The sequence below is a fragment of the Phragmites australis genome, chromosome 16 (genome assembly GCF_958298935.1).
Source record: "Phragmites australis chromosome 16, lpPhrAust1.1, whole genome shotgun sequence".
NCBI lineage: Eukaryota > Viridiplantae > Streptophyta > Magnoliopsida > Poales > Poaceae > Phragmites > Phragmites australis.
Window position 1 is genome coordinate 26,685,786 of NC_084936.1, and position 23,177 is coordinate 26,708,962.

At 55.8% G+C, this 23,177-nt stretch overlaps 1 protein-coding gene across 1 annotated transcript; it reads right to left on the minus strand.

Moving 5' to 3' along the window:
• Positions 1-18,959: 18,959 nt before the first annotated feature.
• On the minus strand, positions 18,960-20,461 carry LOC133896324 (uncharacterized). The gene has a single exon (XM_062336903.1). It carries the CDS (start codon positions 20,310-20,312, stop codon positions 19,176-19,178), a length of 1,137 nt encoding a protein of 378 aa, XP_062192887.1. The 5' UTR covers positions 20,313-20,461; the 3' UTR covers positions 18,960-19,175.
• Between the last annotated feature and the right edge of the window lie 2,716 nt (positions 20,462-23,177).

Sequence of the window (23,177 nt, forward strand, 5' to 3'; positions counted from 1 at the left end):
AGAGGGGGCACTCCACGGCGGACGTCGCGGGGTGCTGCAACCTTCGGCTCCGGGAAGGCCTGGGGGATCATTACATTCCCCAGGTGCTGCGCAGCAAGTGGGAGGAGTGGCGGCGGGACTGGTTCTTCGTCGACATCGACCCCCACGAGCGCCTCGAATTGCCAGAGAGGGCGGCGGAACCTCGGCGATCGACGTGGGAGGCGCCGCCGCCAGAAGATGCGAGGCTGAAGCCGGTGCTGGAGCGCATCTTGGAGCTGCGCGAGTCCGGGCTGACCTCAGTCATGGTGGTTGTGGACTTTCTGCGTCGTCGGTTGGCACCCTTGCGAGAGCGGGCCCGACCAAGCTGGTTCTACACCGGGCCGGAGGACATCACCAGGACCCAGATTGGCGCGAGCTGGGATCTGGGGCAGGCGGAGCTGCGAGGGATGACCCGAGTGATCACCGGGACGGAGGACATGAGCCGGGCGGAGCTCCCGTGGCCGGAGATGGCGCTCTGCGCCAATCTCAACCGGGTGGCCATCATGGCGGGGCTGCCGGAGTTCGATGCCCAGGGGCCCGTGGACCGGCCACGAAGCCGGAGTCCCGAGGCCTCCGACCTCCCCGGCCTGGAGGAACTTCTTGGCGAGGAGGTCGCTGGTAGTTCGGCGCGGGCTGGCGACGGGGCCGCCGCAAGCAGCAGCCACCGTGCCGGAGAGGAGGGCGCCACTGAAGTTGTTGAAGAGTTGGCGCCGGGAGACCGGGGAAAGCGACCCCGGGCCTTGATCCTAGTGCCGGATTCTCCGCCGTCGCCGACGGCAGCGGCGGCATTTCCGGTGCTGGAGCCGCGCCTGGTGCGGATGGGGCCTGCATCGACGCCTGCGACCTGCACGGCGGAGACCGAGACCCGTCCGGCGGCACCCGAGGTTCGCACGACGGCGCCCGTGGCCTGCGTAGTGGCTCAGCCGAGCCCCCAGCGGAAGAGGCGGCGGGAGGAGTCCGGACCGGCGGCGCCGGACCCGGACATCAGGCTCCCAGCGGCCAAATGGCGGTATCGGTGAGTCTTCTTTCTTGCTTTTCCATGGGCATTTTCGGCCCGAACTAAGTTTTGACAACTTTCACTTGTCTCCCGCAGGCCAGCTGCAGGCGCTGATGTGACGGAGAGAGAGCAGGCGCCGGAGCCAGAGCCGAGCCTGCCTGCTGCGACGGCGGAGGCCGGCATAGGATCGGCGGAGGTGCCAATCGACGTGGCGGCCCCTGGGAGAGAGGCGGAGGTGGCAGCCGAAAGAAGGGTGCCGGCGGAACCTACCCCGGGCGCGGAGAGCCCGGGGCGGATAACGGTGGAGGCGGATGTTCTGCCGGGGCCGGTGGACAGGGCGGCCGATGCGGGAACGCGGCCACCGTCCGAGACCTTGGATCCGGCGGAGCCTACCCCGGGCAGGCAGAGCCCGGGGCGGATGGCGGTGCAAGGCCCTGCGGAGAGCTCGGCCCCCCTGGAGGCACTCTGCGGAGAAGCCTGGGCCCCACCGGTGCCCGATCAGCCCGCCGATCTTTTCCTGGCCGCCATTGAAGGCGTTCAAGTAGCGGTTGGGCGGCTGGGTGCAGTGGTGAACGCCAAGGAGGGGGAGCTCGAGGCCGAGCGCGCCCGCCTGGCACTGGAGAAGGCGCAGCTGGCGGGCGCCCAGGAGGAGGCCCGTGCGGCAGCCGCGCGGGAGCAGAAGCTCCTAGAAGACATCCGCGCGGAAGCCGCGCGGGAACGAGAAACTCTGAAGACCGCGCGGGCAGAAGCCGCGCGGGAACGAGAAGACGCCGCCCGCTTGGCCGAGGCGTCGAGGCAGCAAGCTGCCGAGGCCCTTGCCAGGATGGGGCAGGCGCAGGAGAGGGAGGTGGCAGTCGCAGCCCGGGAGCATGCTGCGGAGGAGCGGCAAGCCGAGCTGACCCGCCGGGAGGGCGCGGCCGAGAAGACGCGCGCCGACCTCCAGCGCTGGGAAGACGACCTCCGGAAGATCAGAGAAGAAATCAAGCGCTGGGAAGAGGAAGTCTCCATCCGGGAAGTAGACAACGAGCTATCGGCGTCTGAACTCGGTGCCCGGGAGGATTCGGTGGTCCAGCAGGAGGAAGTGCTGGCCCGGCGGGAGAATGAGCTGAGTCGCCGAGAAGGCGAACTGAGTCGCCGAGAGGGCGAAGCTGCTGCTGCGGTGGCCGCCGCGGCTACCAGGGCGGAAGAGAATGCGAAGCACGAGGCGGAACTGGCCGCCCGTGAGCGCGCCTTGTCCGAGATGGTGGCCAAGGCGAAGCAGGCTGCCGTCCCCGCCGCAGCTGGCGGTTCTTTTGGTCCGGCCAGGGACCAGGGACTCGAGGCACAGCTGCGGGCCGCCAAGGAGAAGCTCGAAACCGCCTTTGTCTCGCGGGTCAACCTTGAGCATATGCTGGAGGACATCCTCCGGCGGATGCGACGGGCCGTGGAGAAGGGTGGTCTCGGACGGCTTGTCGACGACAAGAAGGGCGACGGCCCCGCACGACAAGTGTTGGGGCTGCAGCAGGTCTGCGAGCGCCTCGAGACCCTGCCCTGGGCAGTTCAGGAACTTGCCGCCCGGGAGGGACGTGGCTTGGCACGTGCCGTGGCCGAGCACGTCCTGGCCTGCTACCGAAGCAGGGACCCGAACTTCCCATTGGAGCCGGCGCGGGAGGGAGTAGTCGAGGCTGAGGAGGAGGCCGCCCGGGCAGCGGTTAGGAGTACCGCCTCCGTGGTGGCGGCCGGCTTCAGGCGAGAGGTGCCGCCGCCGCCAGCCCCCGGGGACGACTCGGAGGATTCAGCCGACGCCTCTGCCGCCGACTAGGCCTTCTGTGCCCTCTTTTCTTTTGTTGTAGATGTAGGAGTGAATATTAGGAGTGAACCCTTAGAAAACGCCTTGCATATGTCTTGTGAATATAATGGCAGCTTTTCCTTGGGCTCGCAACTCCAATTTCTCTGTGTGTTTGATGTTTCTTCTGGTGCTCTGCCTGGAAGTCCCGGGGAGTACTCAGTCGGGCCGTTCCCGACCTTCCCATCCCCGAGGAATGAAGTTGTTCCGGTCGCTGGCGTTGGCGCAGCCAGCCCTCAAGCTCTCGCGAGTCCGCACTGCCTAGGTTAAGAAACGAAGACACAGACTCCCTTGCCCGGGAGATAGATCGATCCTGCTCGGAACACGCCGTGCCTAATGAACACTTTTTCACTTTGCGACCACTCAGTTAGTAGAAGGGAGACGCGTGCGGGCGAGAATGTGACCAAGAGTCCTCGCGGTCCGGTGGTGCCCGGGCTTGAAACGGGCCGGACCGAGCATTGACAGCCTGCCCCCGAGACCTGAGCTCCGGACTACCCGAGTAGCTCGAGCGATAGGATTACCCAGGGTACCCGAGGACTCGGTAGTGCTCGGGGTCCATAAAAGCAGACCGAACACCACGACGACCACGAAGGGCTTCGGTCAGACATTATCGCAAGCACGGTACTCCTTTCTACAAACCGCTATGTCGTTCTGGGAAAAAGTAGACACGCGGCAGGGTTTTTGCGTGCAAGGAGACCACCTCGCCGAACAGATTAAAGCGCGAGAGCCCCCGAGAATGACTCGGGAACATAAATTTACTGAAAGCAGACTTGTCTGAATATAACCACTCACCGGACAGCTGTCGGCCTTCCGGCCAACCGATCCAGGAGGGGTGTGCTTCCGAGCTCGGGGGCCCGGGGACTTGATTCTTTCAACGGAGCGCCCGAGGGCCCAGAGGCATACGAGGCTCCTAGGGTCGGGTGGCCTCGACCACCCAAGCCTAAGTGGTAGGACCACCCGAAGACCCTTGGGGCCGACCAGAGACCGGGGCATTGAAGCCCTCGCGGCCGAACTGCTTGTGATTGCCAGCCTGTGACTTGAGAGAGAATATAGAATTTCTTTGTCTGGTGCGCTCTGTTAGTGCGGTACTTGCTATAGACTGTTCTCGTTTTTGACCCGAGACCTCTCGAATACCCAAACCGGCGAACAAGAGCGGACAGAGGCATAACCTAGAGGTCCTATGGTTCGGTGGCGTCCGGGTATGACAGACCAGACCGAGCACCGACAGCCCGCTCCGAGGGCCCGAGCTCCGGACTACTCGAGCAGCTCGAGCGATTGGATTACCCAGAGCACCCCGAAACTTGGTAGTGCCCGGGAGCCTGCCACGACACCGAACACCACAGCCTACCATGCCGGACGTAGGTCAGCGGCGACTGCTCGCATGCATACCGATCGGGATTCTTTTGTCAGCGGGAAAAAAGAGAGAGCGAACTTTTTCTCGCACAACCGAGCTCCTCACCAGACATATTAAACATACGGAATCCAGAAAAAGTATTTTGATATAGCGATTGCTTATTGAAAAACTTAATGTGCAATATTTACAAGGTTGGGTGACATCGACTTACCCCATGGGGCGAAGCCTTCAGACTGCTCGGGCGGGGAGAAGCCCCCGGCCTTACTAACCTGAACCGCGAGCACGACCATCTACGGGTAGAAGCGTCGAAGATGCTCGATGTTCCACGGATTCGGGAGTGGCTGTCCTTCCTCCGTCGCCAATCTGAAAGAACCTGCCCGGGGGACCGCGATCACGGTGAAGGGACCTTCCCACACAGGGGACAACTTATTCATTCCTTCGCGCGACTGGATGCGTCGTAGAACTAGGTCCCCCACCTCGAGAGACCGGGCCCGGACATGGCGCAGATGATAACGCCGCAGACTCTGCTGGTACCGAGCCGCCCGGACAGCAGCACGCCGCCGGCGCTCCTCCAGGTAGTCTATGTCGTCGCGCCTTTGATGCTCCTGCTCACCCTCGGAGTATGCATGCACTCGAGGGGAGCCCAGAGTGAGCTCGGAGGGGAGGACTGCTTCGGCGCCGTAGACGAGGAAGAAAGGAGTCTCCCTGGTAGCGCGGCTTGGCGTAGTCCGATTGGCCCATAGCACGGCTGGCAGCTCGTCCACCCATCCCTTCCCGTGCTTAGCGAGCACGTTATAGGTCCGGGTTTTGAGGCCTTTTAGTATCTCCGCGTTGGCGCGCTCGACCTGCCCGTTACTCCGAGGATGAGCGACGGAAGCGAAGCAGAGCTTGATGCCGAGATCTTCGCAATAGTCGCCGAACAAGGCACTTGTGAACTGGGTGCCGTTGTCGGTGATGATTCGGTTCGGGACGCCAAAGCGGCTAGTGATGCCGCGGATAAACTGGAGCGCCGTGTTTTTGGTCACCTTGATGACTGGGACCGCCTCCGGCCACTTGGTGAATTTGTCGATAGCGACATATAGGTATGCATAGCCCCCGACTGCTCGGGGGAATGGACCCAGAATGTCCAAACCCCAGACCGCGAAAGGCCATGACAGGGGAATGGTATGGAGAGCCTGAGCTGGCTGGTGAATCTGCTTTGCATGGAACTGGCATGCCCTGCAGCGCTGAACCAGCTCGGAAGCATCCTGGAGAGCTGTAGGCCAGTAGAAACCTTGCCGGAAGGCTTTCCCGACCAGCGTGCGGAACGATGAATGGCCACCGCACTCGCCCTCGTGGACCTCAGCGAGAAGATCGCCGCCTTCTGCCCGAGAGATGCATTTCAGGAGGATACCTCCTGCGCTACGTCGGTAGAGATCCCCATCCACAATGGCATAGCGTTTGGACTGCCAAGCAACCCTTTCGGCAGACGCCTCATCCTCGGGTAGGAACTTTTCTTTCAAGTACCCTCGGATGTCAGACATTCACGAGGCATCTTGAGAACATTCGGCGAGCACAGCGCACTCGTCGGACGGCGGCGCCCTGACGGGGCTTCCCACTGAGGGCACCGCCGGGGTCTCCTGAATTGAGTTCGAGGTTTCCCCTTCATCCTGTTCGGCAGGCAGGACGGAAGGCCGTGCGAGTCTTTCTTCAAAGACTCCGGCAGGGACGCGCGCACGTGATGAGGCCAGGCGAGAGAGCTCATCGGCCGGAGCATTGTCGCGGCGAGAGATATGCCGCAATTCGAGGCCGTCGAAGCGTCTCTCGAGCTTTCTGACTGCAGCCACGTACGCCGCCATTTGAGGATCCGTGCACTGGTACTCCTTGGACACCTGGTTGACGACCAGTTGGGAGTCCCCTTTGACCAGGAGGCGACGAATCCCGAGCCCCACCGCAGCTCGGAGGCCGGCGATGAGACCTTCATACTCCGCCATGTTGTTGGATGCGCGGAATTGCAACTGTACGACGTACCGGAGCTCTTCACCCGTTGGGGAGGTGAGAACCACTCCGGCCCCTGCGCCTTTCAGCGAGAGGGAGCCGTCGAAGTGCATGACCCAGTACCCGGGCGCGTCGTGCCCGGGATAGGCAGAAACCTCTTCTGGGACGACGCAGGGGACGGGCGTCCACTCTGCCAAGAAGTCGGAGAGTGCCTGGCTTTTAATTGCCTGGCGACTGACGAAGTGTAGGTCGAACTCCGCCAGCTCTACTGCCCATTTGACAACGCGCCCGGTGCCTTCCCGGTTCCGGAGAATGGGTCCCAGTGGATAAGTGGTAACCACCGAGACTTTGTGCGCCTGGAAGTAGTGGCGCAGCTTCCGGGAGGCGATGAGCACGGCATAGAGCAGCTTCTGAGCTTGGGGATACCTTGTCTTGGCCTCCCGGAGGACCTCGCTGACGAAGTACACCGGTCGCTGTACCCGGCGGGCCCGGATGGTGGCCCCACCCGGGGGGCTGCCACAGCCCCCAGGGTCGGCGGTATGGTCGGGGTTGGCCGGGCATTCGAGCTCGATTCCTTGGCTGGGAAGAGCAGTGTGCTCGGGCTCGACCCCTCGCTCCGGGGGAGCCACGAGGACAGGTGAGTGGTCGGGGGCCTCTGGGAGCTGGGACCCAGCACCCGGCCCTGAACACTCGTCTCGCTCCACCACCAATATTACGCTCACAACCTGAGGAGTGGCTGAAACGTAAAGCAGCAGGGGCTCACCTTGAGAAGGAGCCACCAACACGGGTGGCGAAGTAAGGTACTTCTTTAAGTCGCGGAAGGCCTGCTCGGCCTCCGGCGTCCAGTCAAAGTGACCGGATTTCTTCAGAAGCTTGAAGAGGGGGAGCCCTCATTCCCCGAGCTTGGAGATGAAGCGCCCGAGGGCGGCCATGCAGCCGGCGAGGCGCTGGACTTCCTTGAGTCGAACCGGGGGTCGCATCTGCTCGATGGCCCGGATCTTCTCTGGATTGACCTCGATCCCTCGGCCAGAGACCAAGAAACCAAGGAGCTTGCCCGCCGGCACCCCGAAGACACATTTCTCCGGGTTGAGCTTGAGGCGGGTAGAGCGGAGACTGTTGAAAGTCTCGGCAAGGTCCTCGAGCAGGGTGGCGCGGTCTCGGGTTTTGACCACGAGATCGTCGATGTAGGCCTCAACGTTGCGGCCAACCTGCGAGTTAAGAGTGATACGAATGGCGCGCTGGAAGGATGATCCAGCGTTGCGCAGGCCGAAAGGCATTGACATGTAGCAATAAGTCCCCACCGGGGTAGTAAAAGCAGTTTTTTCCTCGTCCCCTACGGCCATGCGAATCTGGTGATACCCAGAGTTTGCATCTAGGAAGCACAAAAGATCACATCCCGCAGTTGAATCTACGATTTGATCAATGCGAGGTAAGGGGAAGGGATCTTTAGGACAAGCCTTGTTAAGGTCGGTGTAGTCCACGCACATGCGAAGCTTGCCGTTGGCCTTCGGGACGATGACTGGGTTTGCTAGCCAGTCGGGGTGGAGGACTTCTCGGATGAATCCGGCGTCGAGGAGCTTGCGGACCTGCTCGCGGATAAACTCCTGGCGCTCTGGCGCCTGCCGCCGGACCTTCTGCTTCACCGGGCGGGCGTCCGGACGCACAGCCAAGTGATGCTCGATCACCTCCCTAGGGATCCCGGGCATGTCGGACGGTTGCCAGGCAAACACGTCCACGTTAGCCCGGAGGAAGGCGACGAGCGCGCTTTCCTATTTGCTGCCCAGGTCGCTGCCGATTCGGACAACCTGGGTAGCGCCTTCACCCACCTCGACCTCCTTCGTTGGAACAGAGGTGTCGGCGGCGAGTCGGGGTCTGGATGAAGAGGGTCCCGGGCCCCCTGAAGAGCCATCAACCTTGGCCTGTGCTGAGACCAGAGCCATGTATGATTGTTCGGCGCAGGAGACGGCGCCGTGGGAGTCGGCGACCACGGAGATAGAGCCTGCGGGGCCGGGCATCTTAACCGTAAGGTATGCATAATGCACGGCCATCATGAACTTGGCAAGCGCCGGACGCCCGAGGATGGCGTTGTAGGGGAGAGGGAGCTCCGCAACATCGAAGAGGACGCACTCCGTGCGGAAGTTGTCCCGGCTCCCAAATGTGACAGGCAACTCAACCTGCCCGAGGGGTAGGGAGTGCCCGGGAGTTACTCCACAGAAAGGGAGTGACGGCTTTAGGCGTCGGGAAGATACTTGCAGCTTCTCAAAAGCCTCCTTGGAGAGGAGGTTGAGGCCGGCACCACCGTCGATCAGCACTCTGCCGACCTTAACATTGCAGATAGTGGGAGACACAACCAGAGGTAGCCGTCCCACGGCTGCAGTACTGACGGGGTGATCTGCCATGCTGAACGTGATCGGAGCATCCGACCACCTCAGGGGTCTTGTGGCCTCCTCGCTCGGGGTTGCCGAGCACACTTCGCGCCGCATGACCTTGATGCCACGGCGCGAGCAGGGTGTGTAAGCGCCCCCGTCGATGAAGGCAACTGCATGCTCGGGCTCCTGGAAACCGAGCTCGGCGTTGTTGGGGACGACCTCGGCATCGCCTCCTCCGTGGGACTCGTCGCGCTCCCTCTGGCGCTGCTCCACGAGTCCTTTGACCGTACGACACTCCGTGAGGTCGTGCCATCTGGTCAGGTGTATGGGACACCATTTACCTGGCTCGGGCCCCGCGGGAGCGGGGACCCTCGCTGGAATAGGAGCTCGGCCAGGGGCTGGGGCTCTTGCTGGAGCTGACGCCCTAGCCGGTGCCGGGGCCCTCGCGGGCACAGAGGCCCGAGGAGGAGCCCGAGCAGGGGCCCTGACGGGGCGCCGATCGGCACCCGGCCGACGCTCTTGCCGGCGATCGGGCTCTTGCGGCTCCCTGTGAGCGGGGACTTGGGCTAGCTCAACGGGAGCGGCCTCGCGCTTCCTTCTCTTTTTCTTTTCCCGCTTATCAGAGCGGGAAGAACTTGGCTGGTCGGAAACGGGGCGAGGAGCATGCCATGCCCTGGCCTCCGCAGCCTTGGCGCACTTATCGGCCAGTGCGAAAAGCTCCGCAGGGGTCTCGATCTCGTGCGTACCTAGCTTCTCGAGCATCCGCTCATCACGGACGCCCTGCCGAAAAGCAACAATAACAGCATGGGGGGCCACTCGCGGAATAGTGTTGCGAACCTGGCTAAAACGCTGTATAAATCGCCGTAGCGTCTCCCCTTCCTGCTGTTGGACGGCGTGGAGGTCGCACTCCAGACCGGGACGTGCGAACGTGCCCTGAAAGTTGGCCACGAATTGGTGGCACAGGTCATCCCAGGAGCTGATAGATTCTGGGGGTAAGTTCATAAGCCAAGAGCGGGCGGAACCCCTCAAGGCAACATGAAAATAGTTTACCATCACCTTTTCGCTGCCTCCGGCCGCTTGGACGGCCGTCGTGTAGATCTGGAGGAACTCGACGGGGTCGATGGACCCATCGTACTTCTCCGGCAGCTCGGGGCGGAACTTGGAAGGCCACCTCACCCGGCGGAGCTCGGTGGTGAAGGCACGGCAACCGGTGCCGTACCCCGCAGCACGAGCGGGGGTTCTTGGTGGCGAGAAGCGGCGAGCCGGGGATCCCCGGTGGTCATGCACCGGGAGAGAGGAAGCCTGGTCCTCTGCCCCAACCCCCTGCCGGGTCTCCCGCTGACGTTCGAGAGTGACTCGGGCATCTTCGTGGCCCCTCCGCTCGTCAAGGTGCAAACGAAGGTCCCGGGCTCCGGACATGGCCAGGGGGACGGCACTCCGCCTGGAGACCCCTCGGCCCGTGCGGGTGTTGCCCGCTGAGGAGCCGGCTCTGGCGGCGCCGTGCTGAGAAGTGGCGCGAGGACTCCCGGCCTGCACCTGGCGACGAGCAGTGCCGACCAAAGCGACGACGTCTTGCATCCACCGGCCTTCCGGAGTGTTTGGCGTGGCCTGAATGGGCGGGTGTCTGAGGAGAGCTTGTGCTGCAAGCAACGCGCTCCCTGGGCTGGCCTCACTGAAAGCGAGCCTGCACCGAGGCGGCACCCGACGTGGTCCAGAGGCAGACCTGGCGGCCGGGGTCCCGACCACCTGCTGGGGGTCGGAAAGTACGTTGGCAGCGGCGGCGGCGCTGATGGGCCCAGCGCCTTGATCCCCTTGGGCGGGAAAAACCGCACGCGTGGATGGCGGCTGCCGCGGGTACGCAGCAGCGACGGGGCTTTCTTCGTGGGGCAGCGTTCCGTTACTGGAAGTGGAGCCGGAACGCTGGAGACGGTGCCCACCTGCCATCTTTTCCTGTGGAGAAAAAAGTGAAACAAACAATCCAGGGATATTCCCCCCTACCTGGCGCGCCAGCTGTCGGAGAGTGAACTCCTGTCGCAGGGATCCCGAGAGACCCCTTTTTAGAGATTCGGCCGGGGGGATGATCCTGGAAAAACTTGTTTGGGAAATAAGCGGGAACGGAAATAAATGCGATGGCTGGCGGGAGACGATCACCCTAATGCAAGAAAAAGTGGGTACGCCGGGTTTTAGACAGGTTCGGGCCGCACGGAGGCGTAACACCCTACTCCTGTATGAACACTATATTTATCCTTGAAGGGAATTCTTCAAGGAGGTATCTGGTTCTAAGGGGAGAGCTGTTTACAAAGAGCTTGAGGCTCTTATGTTCTAGCTTAACTTGAGCTGGTTCGAGTGTCTGTCGATCTATCTTTTGCCTGGTTCGTCGGAGATTGTTGGTCGTCTGGTGGTCGGGGGCCTTTTTTTCCTTGCTTTTAGTGTTCTCCATCCTTTCCTTTTATAGGCGCGCCGACCCCAACATATCCTGAATGGGAAAGAGGGGACGCGAATGCCAAGGTGCCACGGAGAAAGGCGTAATCATTTCATTTTGGCGAAGTGACAGGGGCGGTGGAGAAATGCGGCGCGCATTCGACCACCAGCCGCTGCGGAAGCCTCGGGGCGCCCTAAAAGGGGCCCACCGGTCAGCCTCAGAAGTGCCCAGTGCGCCCACCCTGTCTTGTTCTTCTGCCAGGGCAGGGTGGCAGGCGGAGTGCTTCGATTCTGGCAACGTTATCCCGAGGCACCTGGATGAAACGGGACGGGACCCGTGCATTTAATGGACCCACGGCCCCCTGCTAGTGCATGGCAGGGTCTGACACTGGGGCGTGGGCAGCTGAGAATGTCAGGATGTCAGGATGTCAGACCGCGCGTGCCTATTAAATGCGGCATTGGGCCTTTGACTGGATGACATCCTGACGACGGGACCCTTCGGGTCGTTGAATGATCTTGCGCGAACCTTCGGGGCACCGAGTCCTCGGGGGCTGCCACGTGCAGCCCCGAACACTCTCTCCCGAGCACTTCGGTGGGACCTTCGGGGCACCGGGTCCTCGGGGGCTGCCACGTGCAGCCCCGAGCACTCTCTCCCGAGCACTTCGGTGGGACCTTCGGGGCACCGGGTCCTCGGGGGCTGCCACGTGCAGCCCCGAGCACTCTCTCCCGAGCACTTCGGTGGGACCTTCGAGGCACCGGGTCCTCGGGGGCTGCCACGTGCAGCCCCGAGCACTCTCTCCCGAGCACTTCGGTGGGACCTTCGGGGCACCGAGTCCTCGGGGGCTGCCACGTGCAGCCCCGAGCACTCTCTCCCGAGCACTTCGGTGGGACCTTCGGGGCACCGAGTCCTCGGGGGCTGCCACGTGCAGCCCCGAGCACTCTCTCCCGAGCACTTCGGTCTTAGTATTTGGACCCTGCAGATCATCGGGGAACTAGGGTGCTCGGGAACCAGAGGCGGCGGCCCCGAGCACCTTCTTACCTCGCAGGGTGGTGACATGTGGTGGATAGCCGGCCTGGCCTCGGGACTTAGGGACCCCTGGTTCTGAATATACCGACAGCGTCATTTTGCTGCAAACATTTGAAGAAGACAGAAGAGCAACGAGGTAATAAAGAAACTGAAGATACTTTACAAAGTTAAAGAGGAGAGACAGTTCAACAAAAATCTTGTAGAATTGGAGAAGGTCTTGTAGGTATGGAACAATGACCACAAATATCTCGGAGGTATTTAACAATGTTCTTAAAGGCATCCGTGCAATGCCGGTATCTGTCATCGTGGAGTACACCTTCCACAAATATAACTTCTATTTATCGATCGATGGAAGAAAGCACGTAGTGGACTTGATGCTAGTGAGGTGTAGGAAAAAGCTATCGCTAAGCACATCACGAAGTAGGAAGAAATATCTGCTACCCAAGAGGCACAACTATTTGATCAAAAGAGCTATGTTTATAGCATTACATCTGCATTTTGGATTAGCATCGGGGATGAGAGCTCTAGTGGCAGGATCTGTAGAGTAGACTTAACTACAGCAGAGTGCACGTGCAGGACCCCGCAGTTACTGCATGTCACATGCTCTCATGTTATCACGGCATGCCAGATGAGAAGAGTGGATCACACATCCCCCGACTACTTGACCTCAGTGTATTCTAAGAGAATGGCTCTGAAGACTTGGGAGTCCACCTTCGAGCCTTAACTTGATTCTTCGCAATGGCCTGATTATAATGGTGATGAATATGTGCCAGATTGTGGCCTACTGAAACAAAAAACAGGGAGGAAGAAGAGAAAATGTCTCTGGAATGAGATGGATTATTGCAATATGGTTATGGTGATGACATGTACGAAGGTGACAACTTTGATGAGGCGTATATTAAAATATGTTGCTCCATATGCCACAGGTTTGGCCACAGGATCGAACAACACAAGGAGGGCCCGAAGAATCAGCCAATTCGTAGGGAAAAGGGGAATTCTAGAAGAGGGTAGTAAATCGCAGTTTGATAGAGGTGAACTATTCAATATTGTATTTTGTTCCATGTTGAATTTTTTATATATGCCGACAATTATGTTATTTTTTTTCGTTATCTAACGACTATGTGATGATTCATATTGCAGGACGACAGCGCACCCCGATTACCTGCTCCTTGAGATGTACTATGACAGGAATCACCGAGCACACCTGATGGTCGACAACGACAAGGTATGATTTGTCCGTCACTGCTACATATAATTGCTAAGTAACATGTAGGTGTAAATAACAATTTTAGTTTAAATTGTATTTTTTTAGGTGCTGAAACCCTTTCGGATACGCACTCACAGTCCTCTCAGGTCGGATGAGAGGTATGCCCCATACATTCGGTGGATGAGAGGTTGGTCACGGCGGGGTTGCCGATGTTCGACAACGCAGCGCTGACTGCATTAGTGGACCGCTGGAGGCTGGAGACACACACCTTCCACCTCCCTTGCGGCGAGCTCACGATCACGCTGCAGGATGTGGCCATGATACTCGAGCTACAAGTGGACGGGCAACTTGCGTGTGGGAATGTTCAGCCTTCTAGATGGCGCAATATGGTGGAGGCTCTCCTTGATAGTAGGCCTTCTGAGCCAGAGTAGGACGTGAAAGACAAGAAACCATCTAGCGTCAGCTCCGCCTGGTTGGCTGCCAACTTCTGTGAGTGCGCTCCTGATGCAACAGAAGAGTTCATTGAAAGGTACGCTCGCACATGATTGATGCACCTTGTTGGCGGTTACTTGTTTCCGGACTGGAGTGTCAACATAATTTTTTGGATGTTCTTGCTGATACTTTGTGAGGTTTGGGAGAACATCAGATTGTACAATTGGGGATCCGCCACGCTCGCATGGCTATACCAACAGCTATGTGATGCATGCAGGCGTGGTGGGGACCATGACAACCTTGAGAGATGCGTGTACTTGCTGCAGGTGTGGATGTGGGAGCGGTTGCCTGTTGGTAGACCCGACCGATTCTATCCCGGGGTATATATTTTTATTTGTGCTTACATTGTTATTTTTATTTCTTCTTGCATTGTTGTTGCTGCTTAGATTGTTATTTATGTCATTTATGTCATATGTTGTATTTTAGCTGTAGGTTTGGGAGTTCGAGGATGAGGGCTCGATGCCGACTGTTGCTTTCCTTTGGAAAAACGTCAAGGTTGTGACTGGCAACGCAGGCAGACGATACCTCTTCTACACCAACGAGCTCGACTGCATCATGCAAATTCACGTGAGTGCAAATGTCAGTTGACGTCGTTATTATATGTTGTTCATTTTCTGGTGACGTGGGAGCCATATGACCAGCAATAGATCCTAGGCATGGGACTTAGTCCTTTATGCACATCGGACATGGAGTATTGGCGTTCTGTACTGCCACTTATTTGTTTCTCTATTGTTAAAATCCATCTATTGAACCATGTGATGAGGCAATTTAGGAGGTTGCAGCGTATGCCTCTAGACATGGCCTCCACGTCGGTGACCTTGCACAAGTGAGTAAATCTAATTGTCAACCTAATTTGCGGCAAAGCTTCCTCATTTTGCACAATTACATTTGTTTTTTATTTTGCCATATTGTAGGATTGACAGGAGAAAACAGAGGGGTGTAAGAGATTGGCAGGATGTCCACAATACCTACTTACTGTAGTGGGCCAACCGGGCCCAGACTATAGTGCAAGGTGGGGCCTCTCATCGCTCGGGGCCCTACCATGACTACTTGAGATGGCTACACAACAACTCGAGGCTGAGAATCAAGCCACCTCAAGTTGTGGTTCAAGCAGAAGATTTATCTGACTGTGATGATGAGGATGACCTAGTAGATGAGTACGATCAGATCACTTGCCACGATCGCTAGCCTGAACGTGCCCTACTTCACAACTATATGGTACTTACAATTCGTGATAAGTACATCGTATTGACTCATGGTTCGTACTGTATATAATGTATTGCAATCGTGTTTGCAGGGCCAGTAGCTCGAATGCCTTGCAAATGAGGCTGGACAAGCGTTGCTAGTCCCACGGGGTTCTGAGGCGGAGGTCGGCTACCTCCGCACCGTCATGGAGGTAATAGTTCACATATTAACCATTGTTCTATGTTCCTACTTTTTTTTTCAGTATTCGAATATACTCTGATATTTTCACCAACTTCATGGCAGAGGGTTCGTAGGAGTTGCCGCCGCTTTGCGTACAAGATGAGCTGTATGACAACGCTGGATGTGGCACTAGCACTAGGTGGTACTTCTTCTCAGCCATCTACTGGACACACGACATCTTCGACGCAGTAGACACTGGTGCACTATGGTACCCGGGCCTGCAGTGGTAGTGTTTCGTGCACGCCGTCGCACACTACCTCAAGGATTGCCTCTACCTCTTTGGGAACAACTGCATGTGGGAAAGATAAGGCTCCATGCGAGGAACCCTTCGAGAGTGAGGAAGATAGCTTGCAGGGTGACGACCCATCCTACGGGGCCGATGAGATTAGGAGCTCACAGCTCATAGGCGCTCCTCCACCGACATAACCTTCATAGAAACCGCGACATCGACGTGACAGGACCGACATTGGGAGTGCCAATGTCTTGCCGACCAACCTGGGCCATGAACGGAGAAAGAAGAAGCCATACACACTACAGGTCTGAGTTAATTTCAATGTGTGCTATGCTTGAATAATGTCGTTTATAGACTACCTTGTGTGAATAATGTCGTGTTGCTTGTGGTATCGTCGTGTGTGGACTACCTTGATGCTTTTGTGTGGATTATATGTATTAAGCTGGATGTTGTTTCGAATCATATAACTTTGCTATCAAATGACAATGTGTGCTGCTATGGAATTGCATTTCGATTATTTGCGAAAGGATATCAAATGCATTTCCAACAATTGCTACAATCCTTGATAAAATAAATGGACCAAACGTACAATTTTGGTATCCACGAATTATATGTCTCTGCGAGATTAAATTTGTGTATCGATGTGCCGATGCATTTGCCCTGCTCTTTTTTGCACTGCACTACCTAGCCATGGTTTGCCACGCCAAACTTAATGGCGTAACTGGAAACACAGTCAGGCCAATACTCTTAGCATGACAAGCCTATACAACCTTCGAGGCAGCATACAATCTTGTCACACCAAATGTACTGGCGTTACAGTCTCTTTAGTCACGCCAATCTCCCTGGTGTAACCCAACACGACATCACGCCGACCCTCCCCTCAATTCATCATTGCCAGTGTGCCCCTGCAAGTAGAAATGGACTGACGTGGCACCAACTTTAGTCACGCCAACTAACTTGGGGTGACACATCGAGGTCTTATGCCGGCCCTTTTCCTCTGACCTCGATCCCACTGAGCCCCTGCGAATGAAAAAGACTGGCGCAGCACCAGCGCTGGTCACACCAAGGAGCTTGGCGTGACACAACAAGGCGTCACGCTGGCCTTTTTCCCTCTCACCTCAACCCCAGTGAGCCCTTGCAAATGCAATGCCCCTGGCGTGACATAATATTCGCCAAAACTTTGGCAACAATGAGCTGAAAAAAAATTGTGTTATCAAAATCGAAAATACTTAGAGGGAATAGGAAAATTACCTTTTTACGACACTTTCCCGTGAAATTCCCTTTGAATAGGGTCTGATTGGAGGAGGAAAGAGCGGGAGGAGGGCGTCGGAGCCACCGCTTGTGCTCGCGCGTGGCTAGAGGAGGAAGAGAAACCGCAGGAGAGAATAGCCAGGACGACCCTTTGTATGCAGCTGAGTCACACCAAAAGGATTGACGTGACAAGCAGTCGCACCATTCCCTACGACACGACTCAGGCTTGCCACGTCGGCGATGCATGGCATGGCGTCGTGGCGGCCGCCAGTGTGACTCCTTGGTCACGCCAACGAGATTGACATGACCAAGGCGAGAGTCACACCAGACTTTTTAACGCGATCAAAGGGCTACTTCATAAAATTTTAATTCCCACATGCCGTTATAAAATATTAGTTTAAAATAGACTAAAAAATCCGCTCATAGGCTGTCCTAGCCCCATATGGCAGGCTACATCATACGAACACGAACATAGCTCCTGTTCACTCATGAACAAGCTGAGCCAGGGTCGACTCGATAGAAAGACCAAGCTAAAATACTAGCTCAGCTCGAACTCGTTTTAGGCTCGAGCCGACTCGGTTGGCTCGCTCATGATTTTTGTTCTGCATTCTCTCTTCAGCCATTCTATTCTGCCTCACCTCTTCACGACAAACAATGACCCCTCCACGTCCTTCTGGCTCTACACAACACATGCGAATTACCCCACGTCGATTGGACCACAGCTAAGCCAGTACGAATCGGGCGCGTGCTGGATCACCCGCTGGTTGAGGTCGATGTTGAAGTCATAGAGCGTGACGTGCGCAGCGGTGATGAGGATGTCTTCGACAGCGGTGACGAGGCGCTGGAGGACGGTGAGGTTGAGTAGGCACGTGGCCTCGGCGTCCATCGCCAGGTTCGGCGTCACCTTCCCCCCGTTCGGCTGCGACTACGGCGGTGACATGGGTCTCTGCCTCGAGGTGTGTTGGATCTGAGATCGGAGGAGGATGTTTCTGGAACGATCTCGAATTTTTTTAGCCTTTTTTAAATTAATATTTTAATAATAGCCTGCCGGGACTTATATTTTCAGGAACTAGCCCCTTTTATCGCGCCAAAGGCTTTAGCGTGACTCACCACTCCGTCACGCCAAAGAGCCTGGCGTGACTCCCGTGCCACGTCGGCGGGCGGTCCGGCCCGTACCACGTGGCCGTGCCGATGTGGTAGCCCGAGTCGCGCCAGAGGGCGTGGCGCGACTGGAGTCATGCTAGGCTCATTGGCGCGACAGAGGCCCATACAGGCGCTCGGCTATCTCCCCATAGAATGTGTGCTGCGTGCGGGAGAAGGGCCGGCGTTAGGTCTGTATAGCCCTCGGTCACGCCAAAGAGGTTGGCGTGACTGGAGTCGCGCCAGCGCCCTTGGCGTGACAGAGGGGAGATAGCCGAGCGCCTGTATGGGCCTCTGTCGCGCCAATGAGCCTGGCGTGACTCCAGTCGCGTCACGCCCTCTGACGCGACTCGAGGTGCCACGTCGGCACGGCCACGTGGCACGGGCCGGACCGCCCGCCGACGTGGCACGGGAGTCACGCCAGGCTCTTTGGCGTGACGGAGTGGTGAGTCATGCCAAAACCTTTGGCGCGACAAAAGGGGCCAGTTCCTGAAAATATAAGTCCCGGTAGGCTATTATTAAAATATTAATTTAAAAAAAGCTAAAAAAAAATTCAACGATCTCAGATTCACATCACATGGCGGCGCACCTCGGACATGGATGGGCTGCATGTGGGCCTTCGTGTAGGGTCATCTGGGCCTCAATGGGCTCTAATAATTTTGGATGCCTTTTCTAGAGACGGTGGCGGCTGGCGTTGGCCACTACGGCGGGGTGGCCTGAGCTCTCAGCTCTATGGCCTAGGTTAGGCCAGCGGCCGATCCAACAAACCGCTCGTTTGGCCACAGAGTTTTCTTAGGAAAAATTCAAGATTTACCACTTTTATAGGGTGAGTGATAATTTTTTTTCCCCACCCTACTCACCTGTCAGTGACTTAAGACGACTTCACGTGTTAGTGACTCAGGAGAAGGAATACTTCTATAGGGTGATAAAAAATTAAATGGCTTGTCTTTTTAAGCCCGAGCTAGCTCACGAACCTCAACTTTTATTTCCAGCACTACTCTTGATTATGATCAGACAAAGGGAAGAACTCTTGATTGAAATTTGCTGTTTTCAGAAGCCATTTTCTTTTCTTAATTTGGCTAAAGCTAAATGGAGTAGCTGAAACTCCTAGTGTTTGCTCCACTTGCCTTCCACGTTTCTTGGACTGGACTGTTGATTTAGTAGCAGCCAGTTGCCAGTATTAGTTGCCTGATCCAACACAAAACGGCCAGAGACAGACCAATCTATACTTGCTACTTCAGCAGCTGAACACTTTATTTGCCCAAGTAAGCATTAAGCAACAGGGATAAACAGTTGGGTTTCACTTTCACCTTGAGCACTTGAGCAATGCGCACCTCGATTGGGCTCATAAATTTCACCACTGCTCGCAGATTACTAGTGCTATGAAGCCCAAGATTAACAGAGACAGGGGGCAGGCGGCAGTGAGCTGCCACGGCTGGCTCACCTCCGGCGCGCCTCCAGGGCCTTCTTCAGCTCCTCGCCCAGCTCATCCGGCGCAGCAACCTTTCCCGCGGTCTCGGACGCCGGCTCCTTCCCGCTGCCCCGGCGATCCGGCTTCGTAGGGAACGCGTGATAAGGCTGCGGAGGTGGCGGTGGTGCTGCCGCCCTCCTGGCCTCGGCTCCAGAGGCAGAGGACGCGGCCCTGCCGTTACGGATCTCGGCGCGGAGGTCCTCCACGGCGCGCCGTAGCATCATGTTGTCCACGTTCAGCGCCTCGAGCTGCCGCCTCACCAGCGAGAACGCCACCTCGCCGCCAAGCCCTGCGCCATCCGACTCGTCCGTGGAGGTCAAGGCGGCTGGAGGCGAGGCTTCTGTTCTGCCGCCCTTCTTGTCCGCGTCGGCGCGCGGCGACTGCTCGATGGAGATCTTGCTCATGACCAGCAGCGGCATCTTGCTGACGGGCGCGCGCGCGTCCTTGCGGCCGTCAGCGAGCGCGGCGGGATGCAGCTCCGGCGGCACGCGGAGGCCCCAGTTGAACCGCAGGCTCGCCCTGCCCCACAGCGGGAGCACGCTCCTCGTCGTCAGCTGCATCCCGGACAGCAGCGCGCCGACCCCGCTGCTCCTCCCCGCCGCTGCAACATCCGCCGCGAGACCACTCCCACTAAACGAGAACGCCTTGTAGTTGATCTCGTGCTCGTGGACATGTCCGTCGCCATCGGAGATCTCCCCAATCTTACGGGGTGGAGGCGAGGAAGCGGCGGAGGAGGAGCGGAGCGTGTGGGAGAGGGAGAAGTCGCCGAGCCGGGGCTTGAGCCGGAGGAAGAAGGCGGGCGAGGACGGGTCGGAGGACAGGAGGTTGAACTCGGCGGCGAGGGCGAAGGGGGCGCGGGCGGGAGAACCGAGCGGGCCGAGGCCGGCGCGGACGGAGAGCGCGAAGGGGAGGCCGGGGTCGTTGGGGCGGTACGAGAGCCGGAGCGCCGGGCAGGAGGTAAAGGCGGTGGAGAGGTCGAAGCGGAGCTCCTTCAGGTCGCCGCCCGCGGAGAGGCCGGACTGGAACGGCAGCCCGAGCACGCCGATCGGCACCTTGGCCCGCATCAGCGGCCGGTCGTCGTCGCGGAACTTGATCGACGCCTTCATCGGGTTCGGCGGACGGTTGATCGCTGGGTCAGTTAGGGTTTCGTGAGTGGTAGAGCAAGAGGAGCGGCTTTGCGGCGGAGAATCACGCCATTTCGGGGCGCCGCCGCCCGGGAGATGAGGGTCGACTGTCCGGAAGACATTTACAGATTTGCCACCCTAAAATAGAGTAGCAGCTAATTTATCATTAGCATCTAATTATATAGGCTTAGGTTGATCCGTAATTGATATTTGTTAAAGAGTAGCAAATCAGTAAATTTTTCGTAGTGCGAGGTGGGATCGGATAGAATGGGGGTGAATGGAAGGGCTGGGCTGGGCTGGGCCGAAGCGTCCGTTTTTTACCCTTCCTTTTTTGTTGTCGCCGTTCGCATGTAATTACGGCTGTGCCATTCAGCTCGGCTACTTGTTGGTAGGGGCTGTCAACGACTGAGCTCGAGCAGCCGGTCGCATCGAGCTTATAGCATTTCAAGACATATTCCTTTTATTTCATTTTTTTTTTCTCTTCTTCGTTCTCATTATTTTTATTTTTTCTTATCTCCAACAGTTTTTCTTTGAGGGAAATCGCGAAGAGAAAGAAGAGAGAATCCCGTCTTGAAGGGAATGACCATGAGAATCCCTTCGTGACGGGAACAGTGAAGGAAAACCGTTAGAGCGCTGAAGAGAATAAAAATTCCTTCACGATGAGATTTTCACCCATGACGAAAATCCCTTAGGTGTAGTCTTAGGTTGGATAGAAACTCGAGTCGAGTTCGATTTGGTTAGAGATATGACTTAATCTATAATTAAGTTTAAGCTTAGCTGGTTAGAATTTTAAGTTAAGTTTAAAGCGAGCCTAGAATAAGTAAAGTGTGAGTAGCTCATGAGCCTAAAGCTATTTTGATAGCTTGATGTGTACGGTAGTTATACGACTTTAAGATTAGATAATTAGATTTTGAGTTAGATGATGAGGTTAATTTTTTTTTTTTTTGGCAAAAGTGAATAGATATCGGCTTTATCTCGACGGATAGCAGTTAAAGTTAGCTGAGCTTTTGGTGATATATTCAAGCTTGAGCTTGACAAATTCACGAGCTTGTGACTAAGCTTAAACTTGATTTGTTAAGGTCACATAAGCTTTAAGCTTTTTTTTATAGCTCTACTTGTAGTGAAATTTTCACTCATCCTTTTGTACTTCTATCTTTTTATTTATATTGAGATTTATGTTAGAAAGACAGTTAAAAAATTATGAGATAGATAAAAAGAATTAACAAATGGATGAATATAAAATGAGATATATAAATGAAATCATGAGATAGATAAAAAGGAATTAATGAATAGATAAATATCAAGTGAGATAAATAAACGGCTGAGATGAAACATGATATAAGAACTTCTCCACGGTGGGAAGCAGCTCGGTTGTGATGTTCAGGCACCACTACACTACTTCATGCTTTTAAGTGCACCGGATTCAAATTAATGATCAAAAGAACACTCAAGTACAACAAATCAATTTCTCAAAACTATGGAGAGCTCGTAAACAAGACTGCTGATGGCTTGACCAGAGGCTTTGAAAGTGCCCCTCTGTCAGGATCCTGCAAACCAATGAACATGTTATGAAAAAATATATTTTATAATAGGTAAAATTAGGTGGGTATTATTGTTAAAGTGTCTATATTAAAAAATACTATCGGTGTCACAATTTTGGTAAGTGTAAAAGCACCTGCATAAATATTTGGTGTGTAGGTTCTTAATCACACCAGAACATCTGGCGGTACAGTGAAGTGTTCATCAGAGCATTTTTAATGTTAAAGAAGAAATAGGAGCAAGCATCAGATAGTCCAGTATTTCAGTGTGAGTACTGGAGGATATCACCAGACCTTTTATTGCAGAGAGATTGCAGAAGGATGGTTCGATGGATTGCACATGCCGAATTATCTGGTGATCAACATGAGATCACTGAAAATTTTCACCGGACCTTTTGTTGTAGAGAGGTTGCAGAAGGGTGGTTCGATGCACATATCGAATTATACGGTAATGAGCATGAGATCACCGGAAGCTTCTACCGGACCTTTTATTGCAAAGAGCAAAATTTCCTAGAACAGATAATGCTACACTCACCGGATGGTTCGATGTTCAAATGCAAAACACGTCAGATCATCCGGTGCTCACGTTTTCAGTACAATGTATTTTGAACTAAGGATTTGTGATTTTTTTAACTAACTTGGTTTGGAGTTAGAGAAACATATTTGCTTGTCTCATGGTGTGTAAGTGATGGATGCAATTTGGCGATCAACGGGGCATGATCGGGGCCAAGCGGGAAGCTTATTGTCGAAAGATCAAGGAGATCGGGTGGAGTCAAGGGTGATCCTAGCTGTATACGTGGAGGTCAAATAAAGCATGAAACAGAGGATGAAAACAGCGTATTAACAAAGTCAAGCGAAGGGGAATGCGTGCAAGTGATAAGGCGGCCCGAGGGATCGAGAGCGTGAGAGACTTGCCGGCGATCAAGATTGTAAGATAGAGGACACGTGTCATCATCAGAGCGCTCGCTTCAGGTGGAAGCAAGTGACAACTAGTCACGCTTTGAGAAGCGTGCTAGAGTTTCACAGTTTGGCATCAAAACCGTGAGAGGATTGAAGGAGTACGTAGCACCATAATAAAGCTTGCATCGAGGCGAAACTAAGTCGTGAAGGTGCCATGACCGTTTGATGAAAGGAGAAGAAAAAAGATTAAAATACTCTCGGTGGTAGGTGAGAGTGTACTACAAGAGATGAGTATTTTGTAAAAAGCTAGAAAACTTAAGGATCGAGTTTTTTAGGCTTATAAATAGAGAGGTAAGTTTATGAGAGAACTTGAACCAGTCACTTGAGCCCCTTATGCCACCCATTTAAG